This window comes from Oncorhynchus tshawytscha, linkage group LG09, assembly GCF_018296145.1.
Source record: "Oncorhynchus tshawytscha isolate Ot180627B linkage group LG09, Otsh_v2.0, whole genome shotgun sequence".
NCBI classification, from domain to species: Eukaryota; Metazoa; Chordata; class Actinopteri; order Salmoniformes; family Salmonidae; genus Oncorhynchus; species Oncorhynchus tshawytscha.
Window position 1 is genome coordinate 44,476,426 of NC_056437.1, and position 25,899 is coordinate 44,502,324.

Consider the following 25,899-nt stretch of genomic DNA (forward strand, 5'->3'; position numbering starts at 1 on the left):
TGTGCATTGACTCTGTCAAATACATAAAATAAATAAGTGCGGGGAAAACACTATTGAATGGGTGATATTTCAAAATGAACATGATCAACAGTTAACCACTTTATTTTGTGATCCTCACCCTTATTGCTTGCCACCTACATTGATAAACATATTCATTTCGTGTGTTGATTGACATTTATTTAAATATATATATATATAATTTACAATTCTCTTCTTCCTCCTCCCCTTCTCTCACATGACTTGTGATGTGTATCACATGATTTCTTCCCCGAGGATACAGACAGTGCAAAGAAAATGGCTGCGTTCTTACAGTGGAGACGATTTGTGTTTTTTGATAAAGAGACCGTGAAGGACGCTGGAGATAATGGGAAGAACTTTGTCCTCCCGGTTGGCATATCTGCATGTGACTCGGGCCGGGGCCACATCGTTCTTGGAGATATCCTTTCGGTGGTTTCCATGATGTTAACATAGCATGGTTAATTTAGTTGGTCAATTCTAGCTAACGATCTTGCTAACCAGACATCCCTCTCAAGCAGTCTTGCCATTTTAAGCAAGTTAACTAATAACGTTAATGAAATTGAGTTTATATGCCCAAATTATGCTCTTTGGATAGCTGCAAGTAAGGAAATTATTGTTGCTATACATGCTAGTCATAAGACTAAGAAGAGTACATATTTACATTGCTTGTATTCATTACACTTCTTATTCCTATGGCTAATTTATATACATTTTAAGAGTATTTGAACATGGCCCTGCCTTTGTAATTGTCTCCTCTATCCCTAACCATTCAAATTACCATTTGTCTCTCTTGATCAAAAATTATTATGCTTCCTTGAACCAGAATAAATTACATATGGACGGTCAGATCTGGTTTTTGACACGCTCCCTACAGTTGTCCTCCTTTCAGGCTTACAAGCTGAGAGTGACCCACCTGTACCAGCTCAAACAACACAGCATTTTGGTCACGGTTGGGCAGGACGAGCAAGGAATTAACCCCCTGGTAAGACATTTAGTAGGATATATTTAATACTGACTATCAAAAACAGTATTTTAGTTTCCTTGGTAGATGTTTGTGAACTGTTACTAGAAACCCAGCTGTGTTACTGTTTGCCAGGTGAAGGTATGGAATCCGGACAAGCGTGACAGCGGGAATCCTCTGTGTACCAGAATATTCCCTGCAATTCCTGGGAACAAACCAACAGAGGTGTCCTGCCTCAGTGTACACGAGAACCTAAACTTTATGGCTATTGGTAAGTGGCAGTTCTTCAGTACTACCTATGTCGCCTATAGTTGAGATTTGGTTTTGACATTTGTGTTTGCTCCCTGTTATAAATTGATAATACCCATGTCATTGCAGGCTTCACAGATGGCAGTGTGGTGTTGACAAAGGGTGACATAACCCGGGACAGGCACAGTAAAACCCTGACACTGCATGAGGGCACCTGTCCAATCACGGGCCTCGCTTTCCGTCAGCAGAGCAAAGTCACTCACTTATTTGTTGCCACTCTGGAAAAAGTCCATGTAAGTCATTTGAGCTTAAGTGAAATCCATAGAAACAAGTTTAAGATCAATTCAGGTTATTCATGTACAATTCAATATTTGACAGTGTCATATTTTCAAGGAGGATTTGAATTGATAGATTTGAAATTGCATTGACCCCATGCCTGTCGCCATACTACTTTTCCCTTTGAGCATGAGCACTAACTAACTTCTGTTTCATTTGGTGTTGTTTCCACCCCATGACTAGTGCTACACTTTGTCGGTGAAGGAGTACCCTAAACTGGAACTGGACACCCACGGCTGTGCGCTGCGTTGCTCTGCACTCACAGACCCCTCCCAGGACTCCCAGTTTATTGTCGCGGGGGATGAGTGTGTGTACCTTTACCAGCCTGATGAACGGGGGCCCTGTTTCGCTTTCGATGGGCACAAGCTACTGGCCCACTGGCACCGGGGCTACCTCCTGCTGCTCACCAGGGACACCAAGTCTCCCAACAAGTAAGAACAACTCTCTGAGGGTGGCACAGCAGCCATTTCTACTGAACGGGTCCCCTAAGGTTCAAGGCCAGGGTCAGTATAAGTCCTTATAAAGGTCAAAGGTTAGCCAGGTGTCATTTCCTTTTTTTATTGAAATGAAACGCAAGTCATTTTATACTAAATCAATTTATGTTGACTAAGTAGAAAGAAAAAAAACGTTTTTTTGTTGTTGTGAAGAACACCCCTTAAAGATTCAACCAAACATGCATATTTTTAGGTGATATATACAAGTTCTCTACTCAGGTCTGAATTTGGGAGTAGAGAGACATCTCCTTCGGAGAAACAAATCTTGACAATCTATGACCTGGACAACAAGTTCATTGCCTACAGCGCTTCCTTTGATGACATCATTGACGTTCTGGCTGAATGGGGCTCCTTCTACATCCTGACTCGGGATGGAAAAATGTTTGTGCTGCAGGAGAAAGACACTCAGACCAAGCTAGAGGTTAGCCCAAAATACGCTGACTGACATCATGCCTTCTTTTCCCCTCCAATGTATTATGTTCAACTCAGCACCAGATTGAACTGGAAACTAGAAACTACAGGTTTCAGATCCCAAGTATTGTTTACTACCATTGTTCCCTTGAGCAAGGCACTTAACGCTTCAATCTGTCTTTAGATGCTCTTCAAGAAGAATCTGTTTGTGATGGCCATCAACCTGGCTAAGAGCCAGCACTTGGACAGTGACGGGCTGTCTGAGATTTTCAGGCAGTACGGTGACCACCTCTACGTGAAGGGGGACCATGATGGAGCCATCCAACAGTACATCCGGTAAGATCTCATCCAGGGGTTGATGTATCTAACTTCAACTTCATAATACATAGATAATACTACATACACTACCAGTAAAAATTTTGGACACATTCTACATTTGATGTCTTCACTATTATTCTACAAACTATGAAATAACACATATGAAATTATGTAGGAACCAAAAAAGTGTTAAACAAATCCAAATATATTTGAGATTCTTCAAAGTAGTCACCCTTTGCCTTGATGACAGCTTTGCACACTCTTGGCATTCTTTCAACCAGCATCATGAGGAATGCTTTTCCAACAGTCTTGAAGGAGTTCCCACATATGCTGAGCACTTGTTGGCTGCTTTTCCTTCACCCTGCGGTCCAACTCATCCCAAACCATCTCAATTAGGTTGAGGTCGGGCGATTGTGGAGGCCAGGTCATCTGATGCAGCACTCCATCACTCTACTTCTCTGTCAAATAGCCCTTACACAGCCTGGAGATGTGTTTTGGGTCATTGTCCTGTTGAAAAACATATGATAGTCCCACTAAGCGCTAACCAGATGGGATGGCGTATTGCTGTGGTAGCCATGCTGGTTAAGTTTGCCTTGAATTCTAAGTAAATCACTGACGGTGTCACCAGCAAAGCACCCCCACACCATCTCCTTCATGCTTCACGGTAGGAACCACACATGCAGAGATCATCCGTTCACCTACTCTGCGTCTCATGAAGACAAGGTGTTTGGAACCAAAAATCTCAAATTTGGACTCATCAGGCCAAAGGACAGATTTCCACTGGTCTAATGTCCATTGCTTGTGTTTCTTGGCCCAGCAAGTCTCTTCTTATTGGTATCCCTTAGTAGTGGTTTCTTTGCAGCTATGTTTACGAACTTGGATGTACTGAAAGCTACCCACCCTCGTCTTATTCAATCAAGTCCTGTTAACATGATCAACAAGTTGCTTTTTTGCTAATCCTTAAGCATTTAGATTGTCAGTTGGATGGGGGATTTGTGAGAGGTCGGTGTTCCCACTACCGTTGTATAGGCAAGGTGGGCTCTCCCAACTCAATTGCTTTAAATCGAACATGTTGGTATCAGAGAAAAACAATGAAATGGAAAATCTACTGGTGTTTAATTAAAAGAGAAAATGGGTTTTGTGCTCCAACAATGGGAGTAGACTGGCTGCCTGAAGTAAACACTGAATGCAGACAGAAGGCAGCACCAAAAGCCTTTGCCGTTGTGTTCCATAAAATGTAAATTGAAACGCAACCTTTTTCCACTTCCTCCCTCAGCACAATCAGGAAGCTGGAGCCTTCTTACGTAATCCGGAAGTTTCTGGATGCTCAGAGGATCCACAACCTGACGGCCTACCTCCAGGCCCTGCACCGGCAGTCGCTGGCCAATGCCGACCACACCACCCTGCTGCTCAACTGCTACACCAAGCTCAAGGACAGCTCTAAGCTTGAAGAGTTCATCAAGGTTAGCATTTAAACTGTAAGCCAAGGGTTAGTTAACGGTGTGTGCAGGGGAGTTAACTGTGTGTGCAGGCTTTCATTCCGGGGGTTCAGATAATCATGGTTCCGACTTAGAGGTCGACCGACTATGATTTTTCACTAGCGATACCGATTATTGGAGGACCCCAAAAAAGCAGATACTGAATAATTGGACAATATATATATATATATATCCATTTGAAGTCGGACGTTTACATACACTTATGTTGGAGTCATTAAAACTACTTTTTCAACCACTCCACAAATTTCTTGTTAACCAATTATAGTTTTGGCAAGTCTGTTAGGACATCTACTTTGTGCATGACACAAGTAATTTTTCCAACAATTGTTTACTGACAGATCATTTCACTTATAATTCACTGTATCACAATTCCAGTGGGTCAGACGTTTACATACACTACATACACTGTGGATGTATTTCAAGGCCTACCTTCAAACTCAGTGCCTCTTTGCTTGACATCATGGGAAAATCAAAAGAAATCAGCCAAGACCTCAGAAAAAAAATTGTAGACCTCCACAAGTCTGGTTCATGCTTGGGAACAATTTCCAAATGCCTGAAGGTACCATGTCCATCTGTACAAACAATAGTACGCAAGTATAAACACCATGGGACCACGCAGCCATCATACAGTTCAGGAAGGAGACTCGTTCTGTCTCCTAGAGATTAATGTACTTTGGTGCGAAAAGTGAAAATCAATCTCAGAACAACAACAAAGGACCTTGTGACGATGCTGGAGGAAACCGATACAAAAGTATCTATATCCACAGTAAAAACGAGTCCTATATTGACATAACCTGAAAGGCCGCTCAGCAAGGAAGAAGACACTGCTTCAAAACCAGCCAGACTACGGTTTGGAACTGCACATGGGGAAAAATATTGTACTTTTTGGAGAAATGTCTGATGAAACAAAAATAGAACTGTTTGGCCATAATGACCATCTTTATGATTGGAGGAAAAAGGGGGAGGCTTGCAAGCCGAAGAACATCATTCCAACCATGAAGCACGGGGGTGGCAGCATCATGTTGTTGGGGTGCTTTGCTGCAGGAGGGACTGGTGCGCTTCACAAAATGAGGTAGGAAAATTTTAAGCCCATATTGAAGCAACATCTTGAGATCAGTCAGGAAGTTAAAAGCTTGGTCGCAAATGGGTCTTCCAAATGGACAATGACCCCAAGCATACTTCCAAAGCTGTGGCAAGATGGCTCAAGGACAACAAAGTCAAGGTATTGGAGTGGCCATCATAAGCCTTGATCTGAAATGGCAGCAGTTTTACAGGCGCCCAACTAATTGTGCTATTATGTGTTCGCGTTATTTTTAACTTATTTTGTACATAATATTTTTGCAACCTTATCTTAGGGCAAAAAAAGAGCTTCTGGATATCAGGACAGCGATCACTTACCTCGGATTAGACCAAAAAAAAATTATTCAACAAGCAGGATGCACAGGACATTCTCCAAACACCCGACAAGGCTAACATCTCAGTTATTTCCACCAAAATGTGTAACCAGAGGGGAGAAAACATTATAGATCACCTGTACTCCACACACAGGGATGTGTACAAAGCTGTCCCTCGCCCTCCGTTTGGAAAATCCAACCACAATTCTATCCTCCTGATTCCTGCTTTCATACAAAAATGAAAGCAGGAAGCACCAGTGACTCAGTCTATAAGAAAGTGGTCTATGAAGCAGATGCTAAACTACAGGACTGTTTTGCTATCACAGACTGGAACATGTTCCGGGATTCTTCCAATGGAATTAAGGAGTGCACCACATCAGTCACTGGCTTTATCAATAAGTGCATCGAGGACGTCGTCCCCACAGTGACTGTACGTATATACTCCAACCAGAAGCCATGGATTACAGGCAACATTCTCACTGAGCTAAAGGGTAGAGTTGCCCATTTTAAGGTGCGGTACTCTAACCCAGAAGCTTACAAGAAATCCAGCTATGCCCTGTGCGGAAAAACCATCAAACAGGCAAAGCGTCAATACAGGGTAAGATTGAATCATACTACACTGGCTCCGACGCTCGTCTTATGTGGCAGGGCTTGCAAACTATTACAGACTACAAAAGGGAGGCACAGTCACGAGCTGTCCAATGACACACTCTCTGTTTATCATATATGCACAGTCACTTTAACTATACATTCATGTACATACTACCTCAATTTCACTGTCTTTTTACTGTTGTTTTTTAGTTCTTACCTATTGTTCAACTAATACCTTTTTTTGCACTGTTGGTTAGAGCCTGTAAGTAAGCGCTTCACTGTTGTATTCGGCGCACATGACAAATAAACTTAGATTTGATCTCAATCCTAAAGAAATTTTGTGGGTAGAAATGAAAAAGCGTGTGCAAGCAAGGGGGCCTACCAACCTGACTCAGTTACACCAGCTCTGTCAGGAGGAGTGGGCCAAAATTCACCCAACTTATTGTGGGAAGCTTGTGGAAGGTTACCCGAAACGTTTGACCCAAGTTAAACAATTTAAAGGCAATGCTACCAAATACTAATTGAGTGTATGTAAACGTCTAACCCACTGGGAATGTGATGAAAGAAATATAAGCTGAAATATACGGGCCGTTTTAGTGGCACTGTATTGTCCTCAAAGCGAGCAAAGAAGTTGTTTAGTCTGTCTGGGAGCAAGACTTCCTGGTCCAAGACTAGACGTCTGGGAGCAAGACTGTAGACCCTGCCACATACCTCTCGTGTCTGAGCTGTTGAATTGTGACTCTACTTTGTCTCTATACTGACGCTTAGCTTGTTTGATTGCCTTGTGGAGGGAATAGCTGCACTGTTTGTATTCTGTCATGTTTCCGGTCACCTTGCCCTGATTTAAAAGCAGTGCTTTGCGCTTTCAGTTTTGCGCAAATGCTGCCATCAATCCACAGTTTCTGGTTTGGGAATGTTTTAATAGACGCTGTCGGTACGACATCGCCGATGCACTTGCTAATAAACCCGCTCACCGACTCAGCGTATTTGTCAATGTTGTTCGCCGCAATGCGGAACATATCCCAGTCCACGTGATCGAAGCAGTCTTGAAGCTTGCAATTTGATTGGTCGGACTACCATTTGACTAATGGATGTTCTTATAGGCACTTTAGTTTTGCCAGCCTAATATCGGGAGTCGATAGGCTTGAAATCATGAACAGCGCATTGCATCAAGCATTGCTAAGAGCTGCTGGCAAACACAGGAAAGTGCTGTTTGAATGAATGCTTACGAGCCTGCTGCCTACCACTGCTCAGTCAGACAGCTTTATCACACAGAAATGCGAGCCTTTGGTCATTAATATGGTAAATTCCGGAAACTATAATTATAATTCCGGAAACTATAATCGAAAAAAAACGTTTATTCTTTCAGTGAAATACAGAAACATTACGTATTTCATCTAATGGATGGCAACCCCAAGTTTAATATTGCTGTTACATTGCACTACCTTCAATGTTTGTCATAATTATGTAAAATTCTGGCAAATTAATTAGTCTTTGAAGAAATGGTCTTCACAGATTTAGCAGCCCAAACTGCTGCATATATCCTGTCTCTGCTTGCACTGAACGCAAGAGAAGTGACACAATTTCCCTAGTTAATATTGCCTGCTAACATCAATATCTTAACTAAATATGCAGGTTTAAAAAAAATATATAGGTCTGTGTATTGATTTTAAGAAAGGCATTGATGTTTATGGTTAGGTACATTTGTGCAACGATTGTGCTTTTTTTCCTGAATGCGCTTTTATTAAATCATCTCCCGTTTGGTGAAATTGAAGTAGGCTGTGATTCGATGAGAAATTAACAGGCACCGCATTGATTATATGCTATGCAGGACAAGCTAGTTAACCTAGTAATATCATCAACCATTTGTTGTTAACTAGTGATTATGTGAAGATTGTTTAAAACAAAAAAAAGTTTAATGCTAGCTAGCAACTTACCTTGCCTTCTTGCAGCCACAAGGTCCTTTTGATGCTGCATTCGCGTAACAGGTGGTCAGCCTGCCACGCAATCTCCTCGTGGATTGCCATGACAATAAATATGTCGATCTCTAGTCCAGACTTAAGTCTGGGAGTAGTCGAAGCAGATGTTTTAGTGATGGCCTGGAACAAAATCATACACACCGAGTAGCTTTCCAGAATCATAATCATTGACCTGAGAAGGATTCCAGGGTTTCAGAATACTATTTTGGATTAGAAAATGATGATAGAAAACCTATTGCTGTGTATGGATATGGACAAGGAATGGACAGATACTGTATGTATGACATCATGCACAGAAGGTCTTAACGCTCTGACATCTCCTTTCCCGTTTAACCCCCTTCAGAGCAGCGAAAGCGAGGTCCACTTCGACGTGGAGATTGCAATCAAGGTGCTGCGCCAGGCAGGCTACCACAGTCACGCAGTCTTCCTGGCCGAGAGGCACCAGCACCACAAGTGGTACCTGAAGATCCAGCTTGAGGACCTGAAGGTGAAAGAGACTAGAAAGTAATAGTGTAGTAGTGTTAAGATGAGCCGTCTGAGCTAGATAAATGGACACCGAGCCCCCCCTGCTTACAAGGCCTAACTGCCAGATCTCTTAATTTTGTCCCTGATAAAATAAGATAGAGCTTTGAGTCCGTTTCAGGCTGTTGGACAATGTTGAAATGCGCAGCAATGTCATTTGACTGTGTTTAGATTACTGAGTCAAAATCTACATTTAAGGATAGTTTAAATATTTATCACATTGAGGGAATAAACACATTTTACAATTGATGATTATAATTGGACAAAGAACCTCTAATACCCTTGGGTAAAGTCTACCTGATTCGAACGAGCCTTTACTGATATTCAAACCCCTTTGTTTCCCTCTATGTTCCATACAGAACTACCAGGAGGCTTTGCGTTACATTGGACGACTTCCTTTCGACCAGGCAGAGAGCAACATGAAACGCTACGGCAAGACCCTGATGCACCACGTCCCCGACGGCACCACACTGCTTCTCAAGGGCCTGTGTACTGACTACCAGCCCAGCCGGGATGCCATGGAAAGAGACAGCCTGGACAGAGGCCCGGCGGTGGCCAAGAAGGTTAGCCGTTAGCGGTTAATCTTAACAGGCGGCCTCACCTCCCGGACAGCTGAGCACATTAGTCCTAGCGTTACTAGTCTAGCAGCATTAGCACTTTGGACTTGAGATCCTTTCTCTAATTAAAGTGGCTTTATCAATTATGTGTAAGTAATACAGCTTATATTGATAAGGATGGTACTACTTCTAATGGTAATGATGATACAATGATGATAAAATGCATGTATCATGGATAATAATGGTGGTAATAGTACCAGCACTCACTGTACTTAACTTTATCTCCCAGGCAAATTCAGAGGAGTTCATCTCTGTGTTTGCTAATAACCCGCGGGAGCTAAGGGCCTTCCTGGAGCACATGATTGAGGTGGAGCCCTTCTCCTCTCAGGGGGTATATGACACACTGCTAGAACTACGGCTGCAGGACTGGGCACATGAACAAGACTCTGAGGTGATGGGAACACAGACAATAATTTGTATGGAAAACTGCCACGTGTTCACTCAAACAACCTAAGATCGCGTAGATATACATTTACCAAATGTTTCATATTAGATGACATACCTGCAGCCTAAATGATTTGTTATTACATTTTCTGAACAAACACCTTTCCTTACCTTTTTGTCTGGAGTATCAAATGTTTGGTTTTGTCTGGTCTTTCTGACTGTCCTCTTTCTATTTTGTCTGGCAGAGGAAGAAGGTCCTGCAGGGGGCAGCACTGTCCTTGCTGAGGAGCGACAACACCGTATTTGACAAGGCCCTCGTCCTGTGCCAGATGCACAACTTCAAAGAAGGGGTCCTGTACCTCTATGAGAAGGGCAAACTGTGAGTATTCCTGTCTCTAAACCTCTCCAGTCTGAAACACATGATCCCAATTCCAGTATTTCTGCTTCTCCCTGAAGTCTACACTCGTTCAATAGAAAATGACTGAAGTGAAAGTCACCAAGTGAAATACTGCTAGAGTAAAGGTATTTGGTTTTAAATATACTTAAGTATCAAAAGTAAATGTAATTGCTAAAATATTCTTAAGTATTAAAAGTGCAAGTATAAATAATTTCATATTCCTTTATATTAAGCAAACAAGACGGCACCATTTTCTTGTTTTTTTTTATATGTATGTACGTATAGCTATCAGTACACGCCAACATAATTTACAAACCAAGCATGTGTGTTTAATCAGTCTGCCAGATCAGAGGCAGTAGGGATGATCTCTTGAGAAGTGCGTGAACTGGACAATTTTCCTGTCCTACTAAGCATTCAAAATGCAATAAGTTATTTTGGGTGTCAGGGAAAATGTATGGAGTAAAAAGTACGTTATTTTCTATAGGAATATTGTAAAGTAAAAGTTGTCAAATATAAATAGTAAAGTACAGATACCCCAAAAAACTACTTAAGTGGAACTTTAAAGTATTTTTACATAAGTACTTTACACTACTGGACTTCTTGGACTTTATTGGTGTACTGATATTGTCAATGATGTAATTTGATTGATATAGTTGCTGTGTAAAGCAGTGGCATGTATTCATGGAAGCAAAGGGAAGCCAGGCTTCCCCCAAAAAATGGAAAAAAATGTTGTTTTGTAAATTTCCTTCAATTCGCAAAAGGCTGAATGTATTTCACCAGAGAATGCATCCGAGCGAACAAAACATCGCTCTTCTGTCTCAGTATGTGTAGCGTATCTATCTGATGCTGTCTGGAAAGAAAGAGCATGACATTGTTGCCACCCATTGCATTGAATGCAAGGGAAGCCAGCAAACATTTGGCCTCCCTTGATAAAAAAATAAATAATCACATCCAATCAGCGTAGAGCTAAACTTAGTGAGCTCAGCTGTGAATGTTCCTGGTGCACCAAAAAAGTGTCATGGTGTGAAGGAAAATGCTATGTTTGTGCTTTTCTAATAATGAATAAGACTGGGTTCATGCAAGTGACTGATTGATCGTACCTGGGAGGAATCCTCTTATCAGCATAAGCAATTTGGCAGTATGCCCAGAACATTGTTTTGAGAACCGAAAGGGGTGTCTCAGTTTCAAGGTCTCAGCTTAGAGAGAAGAAGCCTCGTGAGGTATTGGTCGGTCACATGCATGAACCAAATGTTAATGATGAATTGATTATGAATAATGAATAAGCTAGATCATGCAAATATAACTTGTCTTGTAAGCAGAATATTAGAGAACTAATGGGACTGCCACGGTGGAGCTGCTGACAGACGTGTACTACTTGGTGCATTAAGCTTGTTTAAACCTCTCCAGCATGCTGAAAATAAAGAATGATTCATTTAAGATTGACTTCAGTTGGTCCCTCTTTCTCTAGGTACCAGCAGATCATGCACTACCACATGCAGAATGAGGAGTATGGCAAAGTGGTGGAGGCCTGCAAGCGCTATGGCGACCAGGAAGTATGCTTGTGGGAGCAGGCGCTGGGATACTTTGCCCGCAAAGAGGAGGACTGCAAGGCCTACATCAGCCAAGTCCTGGAGCACATCGACCAGAACAACCTGATGCCTCCCCTATTGGGTGAGCGTGAGCCAGTGGCTATATTTGCAGTTTTTCTCTGTATCTCTCCATCTCTATAGATGAAGACTCTGGGGCTTTCTGTAGAGATTTGCCTACTAATCACTGCCTGAATTATATCAGACCTCACCAACTTAAAAGAAACTCAAACTTTCTTTGTGGTATTTTTCCTCCACTTCCTGTCATTGAATGTCTCACTGGCTAGAGTGTTCAGTTCTATTTTGACGTCACATGCGCACATCCATGATGAACTTTCCAGGTTAAGTGAACCTTACTTTCTGAAGGCACTTCCGGGTTATTACACCCCTCGACTTTTCCCACATTTTGTTGTTACAGCCTGAATTTAAAATGGGTTCAATTTAGATTTTGTCACTGGCATATATGCAATTCCTGAATTAATGTAAAAATGGAATTGTTCATTTTTTGGGGGGAACAAATTCATTACAAATGAAAAGCTGAAGTGTCTTAAGTCTAAGTATTCAACCCCTTTGTTAAGTCACATACGTTGCATGGACTCACTCTGTGCGCAATAAGTGTTTTTCCAGATTTTTGAATGACTACCTCAACTCTATACCCTGCACGTACAATTATCTGTGAAGTCCCTCAGTTGAGCACTGAATTTCAAACACAGATTTAACCAGAGAGGTTTTCCAAAGGAGAACAATGTTGTTGAGCCAGCCTCTGTTAGGTTAGTATTGTGGAGTAACTTAATTGACAGTGAAAGAAGGAAGCCTGTACAGAATAAAAATATTCCAAAACATGCATCCTATTTGCAACAAGGCACTAAGTAATACTGCAAAAAACTTTTGGTCCTGAATACAAAGTGTGATTTGGGAAAATCCAATACAAAACATAACTGGGTACCACACTCCATATTTTCAAGCAGTGTTGGCGGCATCATGTTATGGTTATGCTTGTAATTGTTAAGGATTGGGGAGTTTGTCAGGATAAAAAAAGAAACAGAATTGAGCTAAGCACAGGCAAAATCCTACAGGAAAACCTGGTTCAGTCTGCTTTCTACCAGACACTGTGAGATGAAATCACCTTTCAGCAGGACAATAACCTAAAACACAAGACCAAATCTACACTGAAGTTTCTTACCAAGAAGACGGTGAATGTTCCTGAGTGGCAGAGTTAGTTTTGACTTAAATCTATGGCAAGACTTAAAGGGTTGTCTAGCAATGATCAACAAGCAATTTGATAGACCTGGAAGAATTTTGAAAAGAGTAATGGGCAAATGTTCCCAATCCAGGTGTGCAAAGCTCTTAGACTTACCCAGAAAGACTCACGGCTGTAATCGTTGCCAAAGGTGATTCTAACATGTATTGATTTGGGTGAGAATACTGATGTAAATTAGATATTTCTGTATTTAATTTTCAATAAATTAGCAAAAATGTCTAAAATTTGTTTACACTTTGTCATTGTGTGTAGATGGATGATGAACAAAAATATATTTAATCCATTTTTAATTTAGGCTGTAACACAACAAAATGTAGAACAAGTCTTTGGGGGTGTAAATACTTTCTGAAGGTACTGTATATGCTCATAGGAACAGTACTTGCCGCATTATTATAGCAGAGTGGGATCATTTTATTGGGCACTGTTGCTAAGTTTGTGTGTGTGCACGCATGTCTATGCACGTGTTGGTCCACAGTGGTGCAGACGCTGGCACACAACTCCACAGCCACGCTGTCGGTCATCAAGGACTACCTGATCAACAAGCTGCAGAGGGAGAGCCAGCAGATTGAGGATGATGAGCGCAAGATCCGCCAGTACCGCGAGGAGACGGCCCACCTCCGCGCTGAGATCCAGGAACTCAGAAGCAGGTGAGGGACAGGACCATCCTAACCAAAGTCCAGTCCTAAAACAACACCTATCCCCTAGAGCTGGGTCTTGTTCACAAGTGGAGTTTCCTCCATGTTCCATCCATCCAGTTCATCTGACATGTATAAGGGGTGAGAAGTGTCTAAGAAACACAATCTCAATTTGTTTGGTGGCTGCACTTCGATGCAAATTGTTACTGTACAAGGCTCCACGTTAACGCTTGCCCGGCGCATGTAAAACATTTTTTGGACAAGCAGATTATAGATTTAAGTTGTCTGAATGGACAAAAAGACACTCAAATCACAATGACAAACAATTAGGTTCCTCCAATCACAATTGGATCAAAGTGTCCTCCGGATGCAATGTGTTGCGTACTGTCCTCCCAATCTCTGCAGAGCGCATCGGAGTAGAGTTATTGTAGGCCAGCATTGACGAGCGGTATTTTTTTTTTGACCAACGTGAGTTGATCATTGCTAGTTAGTGAGTTATTTGCCCAGTTATAGCACATTTTATGTCACACACAAAACCCTGGAAAAGTCATGGTGTTTGTATCACCTGTGTGTGCGCGAGGGTAGGCCGTTGCCAGAGAGAGAGAGATTGCAGCAGCAGGTAAAATATTGGTATTACAACAGACTAACTAGATAACCAGCCAAACTACACAATAGGCTTTGAATTGGCTGTTTCGCTAGTTAACTATTTAGCTATTTGCATATATTAATGTAATTGTCATGTCCGGTGTCCTAAAACTTTCCACCGGTACTCGTGTATAACTGAAAATGACCGAAACGCAGTAGATCGGGGTGCACAGTTGACGAAACCAATGCTCCATACTCCGATTGTAAAACTGCAAATGGCCGACATGAAGTTGCTACGGGTGCACAGTTGATGAAACCAATGTTGCATACTCCGATTTATAAAACTCTCTCAGGCCCTCAAAATTGGGTGTTGAAAATGTGTTCTGACATTGTTGGAAAGATGGCATTCTTCTCTATTCAATACGGGCCATTTAGTTGTGCCAATGTAAAAAAATATATATATTCTTAGAATAGCCTAATTGGCTTTCCAAGTGGCACAGCGGTCTAACGCTAAGAACACACCGACAGCGTCATTGCATTTTTGTACACCAGAATTGCATTAATTTCCAATGAAATGCTGCGTTTGCCAAATCTCAAATCTCTTGCAGTATTGCGTTGCAGAGGCAGTTGCAGTGCGTTCGGTGTGGTGCATACATTGGGTTTATCAAACGTATGCGTCAAACTGTATGCATAGACAGCTTGACAGAAATGGTAGAAGTTGAAAATAAAGGAGAGCCGCACACTAGGAGCTCAGATGCAAAAAATGTATTTCCAACTTTTCGACAGGCAAGCTGTCTTCATCAGGGTATAATCAAACACTGCAGGGTGACTCGTTTATATAGTGTCAAAGGACACACACAGGTGTCTAATCATGGCCAAGTATGGCCTAATATCATTGGTTAATTCTCAAATATTAAAATGACATGCAAAGAACATACAAAAAACAAATGAATAGCATACGATCATAGAATCAATTTAGACTACATAAGCCTACAAACAATTACAATGGCAAAGTCACAATAATCACAAGAATGGCTTCAGATCAAAGTCAACGTTGAGACCGAAGGGAGCAAGGGTCTTTAAATTAACAAATGAACGTTTTAACAATAAGTTATCGAGGTCACTCCCTCTCCTAGGGAGGGTGACATGTTTTAATGCCAATATAACGCAGAGATGATATCGAGTGGTTTGCTTCAAAAAAGTGGGTCGTAACTGGGTAAGTCGAGTTTTTGCACCTAATGGTGCTACGATGCTCTGAGATGTACTTTTAATTTGCGCTTTGTTTTACCCACATAATTTTTACCACAAGTTATAAGATAAATAACTGCCTTGTGGAGAACGTAATAACACCTTTGATTGGGATCTGTTTCCCTGTTTGGGGGTGTTTGAAGGATCTTCATTTGTAAGTGCCATTGCATTGAGCACAGCCATTACACTTGTAGTTTCCATCCAGTAGGTGCGCAAATACACGTTGTGCAGGGATATCTTGTGGTGGTAAATCAGTGTACCAATTGGTCTCTGAGATTTCTGCCCCGTGAGAATACGACCAAGGGAAGGTCAGAAAACACATTACCGAGACTATCATCGGATTTAAGAATGTGCCAGTGTTTGAACAATTCCCTTAATTTGTTCAGAGCACTTAGAATAGCGGGTAGTTAGAACGCAAGAATACTTATTATTACGAGACTGACCTTGAAAAAGGTCATGTTTTGTTTTGAGGTTTCTCAATGGCAGTATTAATCTGATAATTTTTGTACCCCCTCTCCTTGAATTTTCTTTGCGTCTCAACTTTGTTTTTGTTTTTTGCCAATTCTTTTGATTTGACAGAATTGGCTGTAAGGCAAACTATTTTTCAAGGGAAGTGGGTGACAACTGTCAGCCCTCGACAAACTGTTACGATCAGTAGGTTTCCTGTAAAGATTAGTGTATGGAACATTATTTTCACACACGATCAGAAGATCAAGAGAACGGATTTGACGTGTATCAGATTGCATTGTAAATCTCAAATTGAATGTTGAACTTTTGTTGCAAACATATCCAGATGACGATGCGTACTATTTTGCGCAGTGACACTGTCTGTGTGTTCAAAGTGTAAGGCAGCTTGAGGCGTCACTACAGCCCCAGGTTCAATCCCAGGCTGTATCACAGCCGGCCGTGACCGGGAGCCCAATGAGGTGGTGCACAATTTGCCCAGCGTCGTCTGGGTTAATGGAGGGTTTGGCCGGCCGGGATTTCCTTGTCCCATCATGCTGTCGCGACTCCTTGTTGCGGGCCAGGCGCCTGCAAGCTGACTTCGGTCGCCAGTTGGACAGTGTTTCCTCCGACACATTGGTGTAGCTGGCTTCCAGGTTAAGCTAGCAGTGCGGCTTGGCAGGGTCGTGTTTCGGACGAAGCATTGCTCTCGACCTTTGTCTCTCCCGATTTCCGTAGGGGAGTTGCAGTGATAGGACAAAACTCTAACTACCAATTTCAGATCCCGAAATTGGGGAGAAAAAGGGGTAAAAAGTACCTAAAAGAAAAACCTAATTGACAAGTAACTCCTATGCTGTCAAGGTCTCCCCTGAAAACGTAATATTCTAGCCGTGTAAATATACTGAACAAAAATATAAATACAACAATTTCAATGTTTTTACAAAGTTACAGTTTTATATATAAGAAAATAAGTAAATTGAAATATATTAATTAGGCTCTAATCTATGGATTTCACATGACTGGGCAGGGGTACAGCCATTGGTGGACCTGGGAGGGCATGTGCCTAGATCCCCAGTGGGTGGGGAGCCAGGCACATGCCATTCCAGGTCCAGCCAATCAGAATAATTTTTCCAAAAAGGGATTTATTACAGCCAGAAATACTTCTCAGTTTCATCAGCTCTCCGGGTGGCTGGTCTCAGCTAATCACGCAGGTGAAGCAGCTGGATGTAGAGGTCCTGGGCTGAAGTTGTTACCTGTGGACTGTGGTTGTGAGTCCGGTTGGATGTACTGACATATTTGATAAAACGATGGAGGCAGCTTATGGTAAAGAAATGAACATTCAATTCTCTGGCAACAGCTCTGGTGGACTTTCCTGCAGTCAACATGCCAATTGCACACTCCCTCAACTTGAGACATCTGTGGCATTGTGTTGTGTGACAACTACTCATTTTAGAGTGGTATTTTATTGTCCCCAGCACAAGCCGCACCTGAGTATTGATCATACTGTTTAATCGGCTTCTTGATATACCACACCTGTCAGATGGATGGATTATCTTGGCAAAGGAGAAATCAAATCAAATCAAATCAAATTTTATTTGTCACATACACATGGTTAGCAGATGTTAATGCGAGTGTAGCGAAATGCTTGTGCTTCTAGTTCCGACAATGCAGTAATAACGAGCAAGTAATCTAACTAACAATTCCAAAAAAACTACTGTCATACACAGTGTAAGGGGATAAAGAATATGTACATAAGGATATATGAATGAGTGATGGTACAGAGCAGCATAGGCAAGATACAGTAGATGATATCGAGTACAGTATATACATATGAGATAAGTATGTAAACCAAGTGGCATAGTTAAAGTGGCTAGTGATACATGTATTACATAAGGATGCAGTCGATGATATAGAGTACAGTATCAACGTATGCATATGAGATGAACAATGTAGGGTAAGTAACATTATATAAGGTAGCATTGTTTAAAGTGGCTAGTGATATATTTACATCATTTCCCATCAATTCCCATGATTTAAAGTGGCTGGAGTAGAGTCAGTGTCATTGACAGTGTGTTGGCAGTAGCCACTCAATGTTAGTGGTGGCTGTTTAACAGTCTGATGGCCTTGAGATAGAAGCTGTTTTTCAGTCTCTCGGTCCCAGCTTTGATGCACCTGTACTGACCTCGCCTTCTGGATGGCAGCGGGGTGAACAGGCAGTGGCTCGGGTGGTTGATGTCCTTGATGATCTTTATGGCCTTCCTGTAGCATCGGGTGGTGTAGGTGTCCTGGAGGGCAGGTAGTTTGCCCCGGTGATGCGTTGTGCAGACCTCACTACCCTCTGGAGAGCCTTACGGTTGAGGGCGGTGCAGTTGCCATACCAGGCGGTGATACAGCCCGCCAGGATGCTCTCGATTGTGCATCTGTAGAAGTTTGTGAGTGCTTTTGGTGACAAGCCGAATTTCTTCAGCCTCCTGAGGTTGAAGAGGCGCTGCTGCGCCTTCCTCACGATGCTGTCTGTGTGAGTGGACCAATTCAGTTTGTCTGTGATGTGTATGCCGAGGAACTTAAAACTTGCTACCCTCTCCACTACTGTTCCATCGATGTGGATGGGGGTGTTCCCTCTGCTGTTTCCTGAAGTCCACAATCATCTCCTTAGTTTTGTTGACATTGAGTGTGAGGTTATTTTCCTGACACCACACTCCGAGGGCCCTCACCTCCTCCCTGTAGGCCGTCTCGTCGTTGTTGGTAATCAAGCCTACCACTGTTGTGTCGTCCGCAAACTTGATGATTGAGTTGGAGGCGTGCATGGCCACGCAGTCGTGGGTGAACAGGGAGTACAGGAGAGGGCTCAGAACGCACCCTTGTGGGGCCCCAGTGTTGAGGATCAGCGGGGAGGAGATGTTGTTGCCTACCCTCACCACCTGGGGGCGGCCCGTCAGGAAGTCCAGTACCCAGTTGCACAGGGCGGGGTCGAGACCCAGGGTCTCGAGCTTGATGACGAGCTTGGAGGGTACTATGGTGTTGAATGCCGAGCTGTAGTCGATGAACAGCATTCTCACATAGGTATTCCTCTTGTCCAGATGGGTTAGGGCAGTGTGCAGTGTGGTTGAGATTGCATCGTCTGTGGACCTATTTGGGCGGTAAGCAAATTGGAGTGGGTCAAGGGTGTCAGGTAGGGTGGAGGTGATATGGTCCTTGACTAGTCTCTCAAAGCACTTCATGATGACGGATGTGAGTGCTACGGGGCGGTAGTCGTTTAGCTCAGTTACCTTAGCTTTCTTGGGAACAGGAACAATGGTGGCCCTCTTGAAGCATGTGGGAACAGCAGACTGGTATAGGGATTGATTGAATATGTCCGTAAACACACCGGCCAGCTGGTCTGCGCATGCTCTGAGGGCGCGGCTGGGGATGCCGTCTGGGCCTGCAGCCTTGCGAGGGTTAACACGTTTAAATGTCTTACTCACTTCGGCTGCAGTGAAGGAGAGACCGCATGTTTCCGTTGCAGGCCGTGTCAGTGGCACTGTATTGTCCTCAAAGCGGGCAAAAAGTTATTTAGTCTGCCTGGGAGCAAGACATCCTGGTCCGTGACTGGGCTGGGTTTCTTCCTGTAGTCCGTGATTGACTGTAGACCCTGCCACATACCTCTTGTGTCTGAGCCATTGAATTGAGATTCTACTTTGTCTCTGTACTGGCGCTTAGCTTGTTTGATAGCCTTGCGGAGGGAATAGCTGCACTGTTTGTATTCAGCCATGTTACCAGACACCTTGCCCTGATTAAAAGCAGTGGTTCGTGCCTTCAGTTTCACACGAATGCTGCCATCAATCCACGGTTTCTGGTTAGGGAATGTTTTAATCGTTGCTATGGGAACGACATCTTCAACGCACGTTCTAATGAACTCGCACACCGTATCAGCGTATTCGTCAATGTTGTTGTCTGACGCAATACGAAACATCTCCCAGTCCACGTGATGGAAGCAGTCTTGGAGTGTGGAGTCAGCTTGGTCGGACCAGCGTTGGACAGACCTCAGCGTGGGAGCTTCTTGTTTTAGTTTCTGTCTGTAGGCAGGGATCAACAAAATGGAGTCGTGGTCAGCTTTTCCGAAAGGGGGCGGGGCAGGGCCTTATATGCGTCGCGGAAGTTAGAGTAACAATGATCCAGGGTCTTTCCACCCCTGGTTGCGCAATCGATATGCTGATAAAATTTAGGAGTCTTGTTTTCAGATTAGCCTTGTTAAAATCCCCAGCTACAATGAATGCAGCCTCCGGATAAAACGTTTCCAGTTTGCAGAGAGTTAAATAAAGTTCGTTCAGAGCCATCGATGTGTCTGCTTGGGGGGGGGATATATACGGCTGTGATTATAATCGAAGAGAATTCTCTTGGTAGATAATGCGGTCTACATTTGATTGTGAGGAATTCTAAATCAGGTGAACAGAAGGATTTGAGTTCCTGTATGTTTCTTTCATCACACCATGTCACGTTGGCCATAAGACATACGCCCCCGCCCCTCTTCTTACCAGAAAGATGTTTGTTTCTGTCGGCGCGATGCGTGGAGAAACCCGCTGGCTGCACCGCTTCGGATTGCGTCTCTCCAGTTAGCCATGTTTCCGTGAAGCAGAGAACGTTACAGTCTCTGATGTCCCTCTGGAATGCTACCCTTGCTCGGATTTCATCAACCTTGTTGTCAAGAGACTGGACATTGGCAAGAAGAATGCTAGGGAGTGGTGCACGATGTGCCCGTCTCCGGAGTCTGACCAGAAGACCGCTTCGTTTCCCTCTTTTTCTGAGTCGTTTTTTTTTTGGTCGCTGCATGTGATCCACTCGGTTACACTGGTTGTAAGGCAGAACACAGGATCCGCGTCGCGAAAAACATATTCTTGGTCGTACTGATGGTGAGTTGACGCTGATCTTATATTCAGTAGTTCTTGTCGGCTGTATGTAAAGAAACCTAAGATGACCTGGGGTACTAGTGTAAGAAATAACACGTAAAAAAAACAAAAAACTACATAGTTTCCTAGGAACGCGAAGCGAGGCGGCCATCTCTGTCGGCGCCGGAAATAATGCTCACTAACAGGGATGTAAACAAATTTGTGCACTATTTGAGAGAAATAAGCTTTTTGTGCATATGGAAAATGTCTGTGATCTTTTACTTCAGTTCATGAAACATGGGACTAACACTACATGTTGCATTCATATTTTTGTTCAGTATAGATTAACTTGTCTTAGTTAGCTACTTTGCTTTGAAGTCGCCCACCGTAGCCATTTGATCCCTGGTTCATTAAATGAGGGAATTACTTTATAAAGACAAACAGTATTTGGTTATAAGTGTAATGTTGCAAGGTGGATTGTTGGCCGGATGGATTGTTGGGCTGATGTGCAGGATTTTGCTCCAGCCCTGCTCTAACACACCAGGTTGTACAAAAAATCAGCTGCTCAACAGGACCTTGATAAGCTGACTCGGGTATGGTTGAGCAGGGTTGGATCAAAGTCCTGCACACCCAGTAGCGCTTCAGATGGAGGGTTATATATAGTAGCCCATCAGTGCAGTATTTTACTTCATGGAGGGTTAAGTGCCTTGCTCAAGGCCACACCGGCAGGCGATATAATACATGGGATCAGAGACCAGCAGCTTTCTATTGTCAATACCAGTGACTAATAATTATTTTTATTTTGTGAAGTGGTTCCTTGCATCATACAACACAATTTTGTCACCTTTTTGGCCCATGGTCTTACAGACCTTTTTTGGGGGGGGAACAAGTGACTTGAGCTTTCGGACAAGTAAAAAATGTGTCCTACTTGTCCAAAGAACAAATAGCTAAAAAAAGTTAATGTCAAGCCCTGCTGTATTTTGAATGCTTGATTTGAACTCACGAAGACCATTACATGAAACTGTACTGATTTTTCTTTTTTCTCTCACAGCGCAAAGATTTTCCAGAAGACCAAGTGCAGCATGTGCAACAGCCCCCTCGAGCTGCCCTCTGTTCACTTCCTGTGCAGTCACTCCTTCCACCAGCACTGCTTTGAGAGCTACGCCGAGAGTGAGGCCGAGTGTCCCACCTGCACACCGGAAAACCGGAAGGTCATGGACATGCTGCGGGCCCAGGACCAGAAACGAGACCTGCACGACCACTTCACCAGACAGGTGACACACACTGACAGCCCTTGTCACTCCACTTTCATCTTTGTGTGTTTGTTGAGCTGCCCAGTGACACGAGCCTACCAGATGAGCTAAACTTCTTCTATGCTCACTTAGAGGCAAATAACACTGAAACAGGCATGAGAGCACCAGCTGTTCCGGAAGACTGTGTGATCACTCTCTCCGCAGCTGATGTGAGTAAGGCCTTTTAAACAGGTCAACATTCACAAGGCTGCAGGACCAGATGGATTACCAGGACGTATACTGCGAGCATGCACTGACCAACTGGCAAGTGTCTTCACTGACATGTTCAACCTCTCCTTGTCTGAGTCTGTAGTACCAGTACATGTTTTAAGCAGACCACCATAGTGCCTGTGCCCAAGAACACTAAGGTAACCTGCCTAAACGACTACCGACCCGTAGCACTCACGTCTGTAGCCATGAATTGCTTGCGACACTCATCAATAAGTTAAGGACCCGGGGACTAAACACCTCCCTCTGCAACTGGATCCTAGACTTCCTGACGGGCTGCCCCCAGGTAGTAAGGGTAGGTAACAACACATCCACCATGCTGATCCTCAAAACAGGGGCCCCTCAGGGGTGCGTGCTCAGTCCCCTCTTGTACTCCCTATTCACTCATGACTGCACGGCCAGGCACAACTCCAACACCATCATTAAGTTTGCTGATGACACAACAGTGGTAGGACTGATCACCGACAACGACGAGAGAGCCTATTGGTAGGAGGCCAGAGACCTGGTCGGGTGGTGCCAGGACAACAACCTCTCCCTCAACGTGATCAAGACAAAGGAGATGATTGTGGACAACAGGAAAAGGCGGACCGAGCACACCCATTCTCATCGACGAGGTTGCAGTGGAGTAGGTTGAGAGCTTCAAGTTCATTGGTGTCCACATCACCAACAAACTAACATGGTCCAAGCACACCAAGACAGTCGTAAAGAGGGCACGACAAAACCTATTCCCTCTCAGGAGACTGAAAAGATTTGGCATGGGTCCTCAGATCCTCAAAAGGTTCTACAGCTGCACCATCGAGAGCATCCTGACTGGTTGCATCACTGCCTGATATGGCAACTGCTCGGCCTCTGACCGCAAAGCACTACAGAGGGTAGTTTCTAACAGCCCAGTACATCACTGGGGCCAAGCTTCCTGCCATCTAGGACCTCTATACCAGGCAGTATCAGAGAAAGGCCATAAAAATTGTCAGACTCCAGCCACCCTAGTCATAGACTGTTCTCTCTTCTACCGCACGGTACAGGAGCGCCAAGTCTAGGTCCAAGAGGCTTCTAAACTCCTGAACATCTAATCAAATGGCGACCCAGACTATTTGCATCCCCCCCTCTTTTATACCGCTGCTACTCTCTGTTATCATCTATGCATAGTCACTGTAATAACTATACCTACATGTACATACTACCTCAACCTCTACTCTGTACCGGTACCCCCCTGTATATAGTCTCGCTATTGTAATTTTACTTCTGCTCTTTAATTACTTGTTACTTTTTATTTTTCTTATCTGTATTTGTTTAAACTGCATTGTTGGTTAGGGACTCATAAGTATGCATTTCAATGTAAGGTCTACACCTGTTTTATTTGGCGCATGTGACTAACATTTGATTTGATATTTTGTGGTAACTGCTGAGGGTAGTGACTAAAGTGAAAATACCCTCTTTGCTTGCCTTTTCTTGTTCTCTCTCGCTCCCTCTTTTGTGTTCAAGTATGTTTTATTGGCACATGACTTGAAACTACAACAAAGTTTTATACTGTAGTAGTCAATAGTCATTCAATAAGATGTAGTAATAGTGCAACACTTAATGTATCAAGTCCAAAGATCAATAAAGTTCACTACTATAAGAGGAAAGTAAATTTAACACTATCATATTTTTTAGATGTGTACACTATCATTTCTTTATCCTGGCTCACTTATTTCTATGCATTTCAGCTGCGGTGCTCCAATGATGGTTTCTCCGTGGTGGCGGACTACTTTGGCCGTGGGGTGTTCAACAAGCTGACCCTGGTCACCGACCCGCCGGGCAGCAAGGTGGGAGTGGGAAGCCTGGAGGCAGACCTGCAGAGGGACCTACTCATCCACACCAAGAGGAACACTTGAGGGCCACAGGGCACAATGGATACAACAGCTTGCAACTGTACACTATTACCCTTTTCACACTATCATGCTGACCCAAACCAAGCTGGGCTGGCTCTGATATTTTATTTTCAGATTGTCCTTTTTAGCACAGTTGGTTTGTGTGGCTCGGCTTGGTTCAACTCCATTGTGTGAAAAGCCCTTAGGTTCTGTGTTTTGCTGTCTGCTGCTCAAGCTAAGAATAAACTACTATACCCAGCTGCAATGGGGTCCCTGGCCCATCGTGCTTTGTTCTGTAGTACACGATGCCACAATATTTAGTCAAGATGAATCAGTCATGCTCCTGTCGCAACACCAGTAAGAGATGTGTTGATAGTTTCTGTTTCTGATGCATGTTACTTAACACGTCTGTGCATCTGGGTTGTGTTTATTAGGTGAAATTAACGGAAAACGTTTTTGCAACGTGCAATGAATATGAGCATTACTTATTGTACAGGTAGTTGCTGTTTTCTTCAATTTGGCACCTAATAAACAACCCTGGTCCAAGCACAGAGGTTCAGAATGAAGGGTGGTTGGGTGGATTTTGTTTTTATGCACTTGATTTCTGTGCGTTGTGTAATGTCTTTGAGCACTCTGTTAGTCTTCTTTTAAAAAATACAAATTCTATCTCTTGAAATGTGGCTCATTGATACTGGGAGTGTACAGATGGATGCATTTTATTCCTTGTTGTGCCTTCTTGAAATGCTGTGTGCATGTATTTTTTCCATATGGGATGTGTCATGCCATCTCATATTTGGATTTTATACCATGGCCTTGTTGAATACTCGTTTCTGATTGGCTTGAAGGGCATTCTCAAGCGTGCATTATTTCCCTATGAAGCACGGTATATCAGCATGTAAAATAATTAAATCGCCATAGTTCATGCTTACATGTTTTGTTTGAGCTGGTTTTGCAACCAAAAGTCGAATTGAAAACATTGTTGAATTTGATGTTCATAATAGGAAGCTAGGACTGATGGTTTGGTTAGCTAAACTAACGTGTCTGTTTGGTTACCATAGAAACTACTGTGGCTATCTAGTAAACTTACTAGGTACTTCAGTGGATGTTGAACACATTTCTACCAACACATTTCTAGTGGAAACTATGTTAAATTATAGCCATGGTTTAAAATGGATAATCAACCCCGGGCTCTATGCATCCTGTAAAATATTGCAACTCCATGGACGGTCAGCTAGGGCATAGTGGAACACACCTTACATGTTCATTATCTTCCATAGAACGCATAGCCCCTCGTTAATTATCCCTTACTTATATAAATGTAGTCCATCTCACACTTCACTTTTTAAAGTCTGAATTTGGCTAAACCCATACATCATTAATGTCTTTAATACACTTCTCTTCAAGGTGACTGCCAGAAATGTGCATGTTGTGGCTGGTGAAACATTTTGCCTAGATAGTGTGGTATCAACCAGTGATTCTGCAATGTCTTTGTATCAATCCACTGATGTTGTATATAGATTTGACCACATTACCTGAATAATAAATGAACTAGCTTACATGTCATATGCTTAGAATTCTAGTTCTATGCAATAGCATACTTGAAATGTGTCACATAAATTATCTTGTTTAAAAAATGTTTGTGCTTATCTAAATAAATGTGCACAGATATTCAAGTCAATGGTCTGTGTAATCATTGTGTGACCGTTTGTTTTATTAACCAATGTATGGTACATCT

General features: G+C 43.0%; 1 protein-coding gene across 1 annotated transcript; it reads left to right on the forward strand.

Moving 5' to 3' along the window:
• Window positions 1-243: 243 nt before the first annotated feature.
• Window positions 244-25,837, forward strand: LOC112258008 (vacuolar protein sorting-associated protein 11 homolog). Its single transcript, XM_024432046.2, has 16 exons — window positions 244-436; window positions 852-1,000; window positions 1,115-1,250; window positions 1,358-1,521; window positions 1,748-1,995; window positions 2,278-2,479; window positions 2,654-2,805; window positions 4,064-4,250; window positions 8,594-8,737; window positions 9,132-9,335; window positions 9,619-9,780; window positions 10,019-10,152; window positions 11,639-11,841; window positions 13,493-13,664; window positions 21,846-22,068; window positions 24,021-25,837. Exons 1-16 carry the CDS (start codon window positions 295-297, stop codon window positions 24,186-24,188), a joined length of 2,790 nt encoding a protein of 929 aa, XP_024287814.1. The 5' UTR covers window positions 244-294; the 3' UTR covers window positions 24,189-25,837.
• Window positions 25,838-25,899: the final 62 nt, after the last annotated feature.

What these genes read in the sequence shown, in the direction of transcription:
- LOC112258008 (XM_024432046.2), top strand. Translation starts at nt 295, where the DNA reads ATGGCTGCGTTCTTACAGTGGAGACGATTTGTGTTTTTTGATAAAGAG. An exon ending in CCTAAACTTTATGGCTATTG is followed by an intron (nt 1,251 to 1,357) that starts GTAAGTGGCAGT and finishes ATGTCATTGCAG; the next exon opens with GCTTCACAGATGGCAGTGTG. An exon ending in GCCATCCAACAGTACATCCG is followed by an intron (nt 2,806 to 4,063) that starts GTAAGATCTCAT and finishes TTCCTCCCTCAG; the next exon opens with CACAATCAGGAAGCTGGAGC.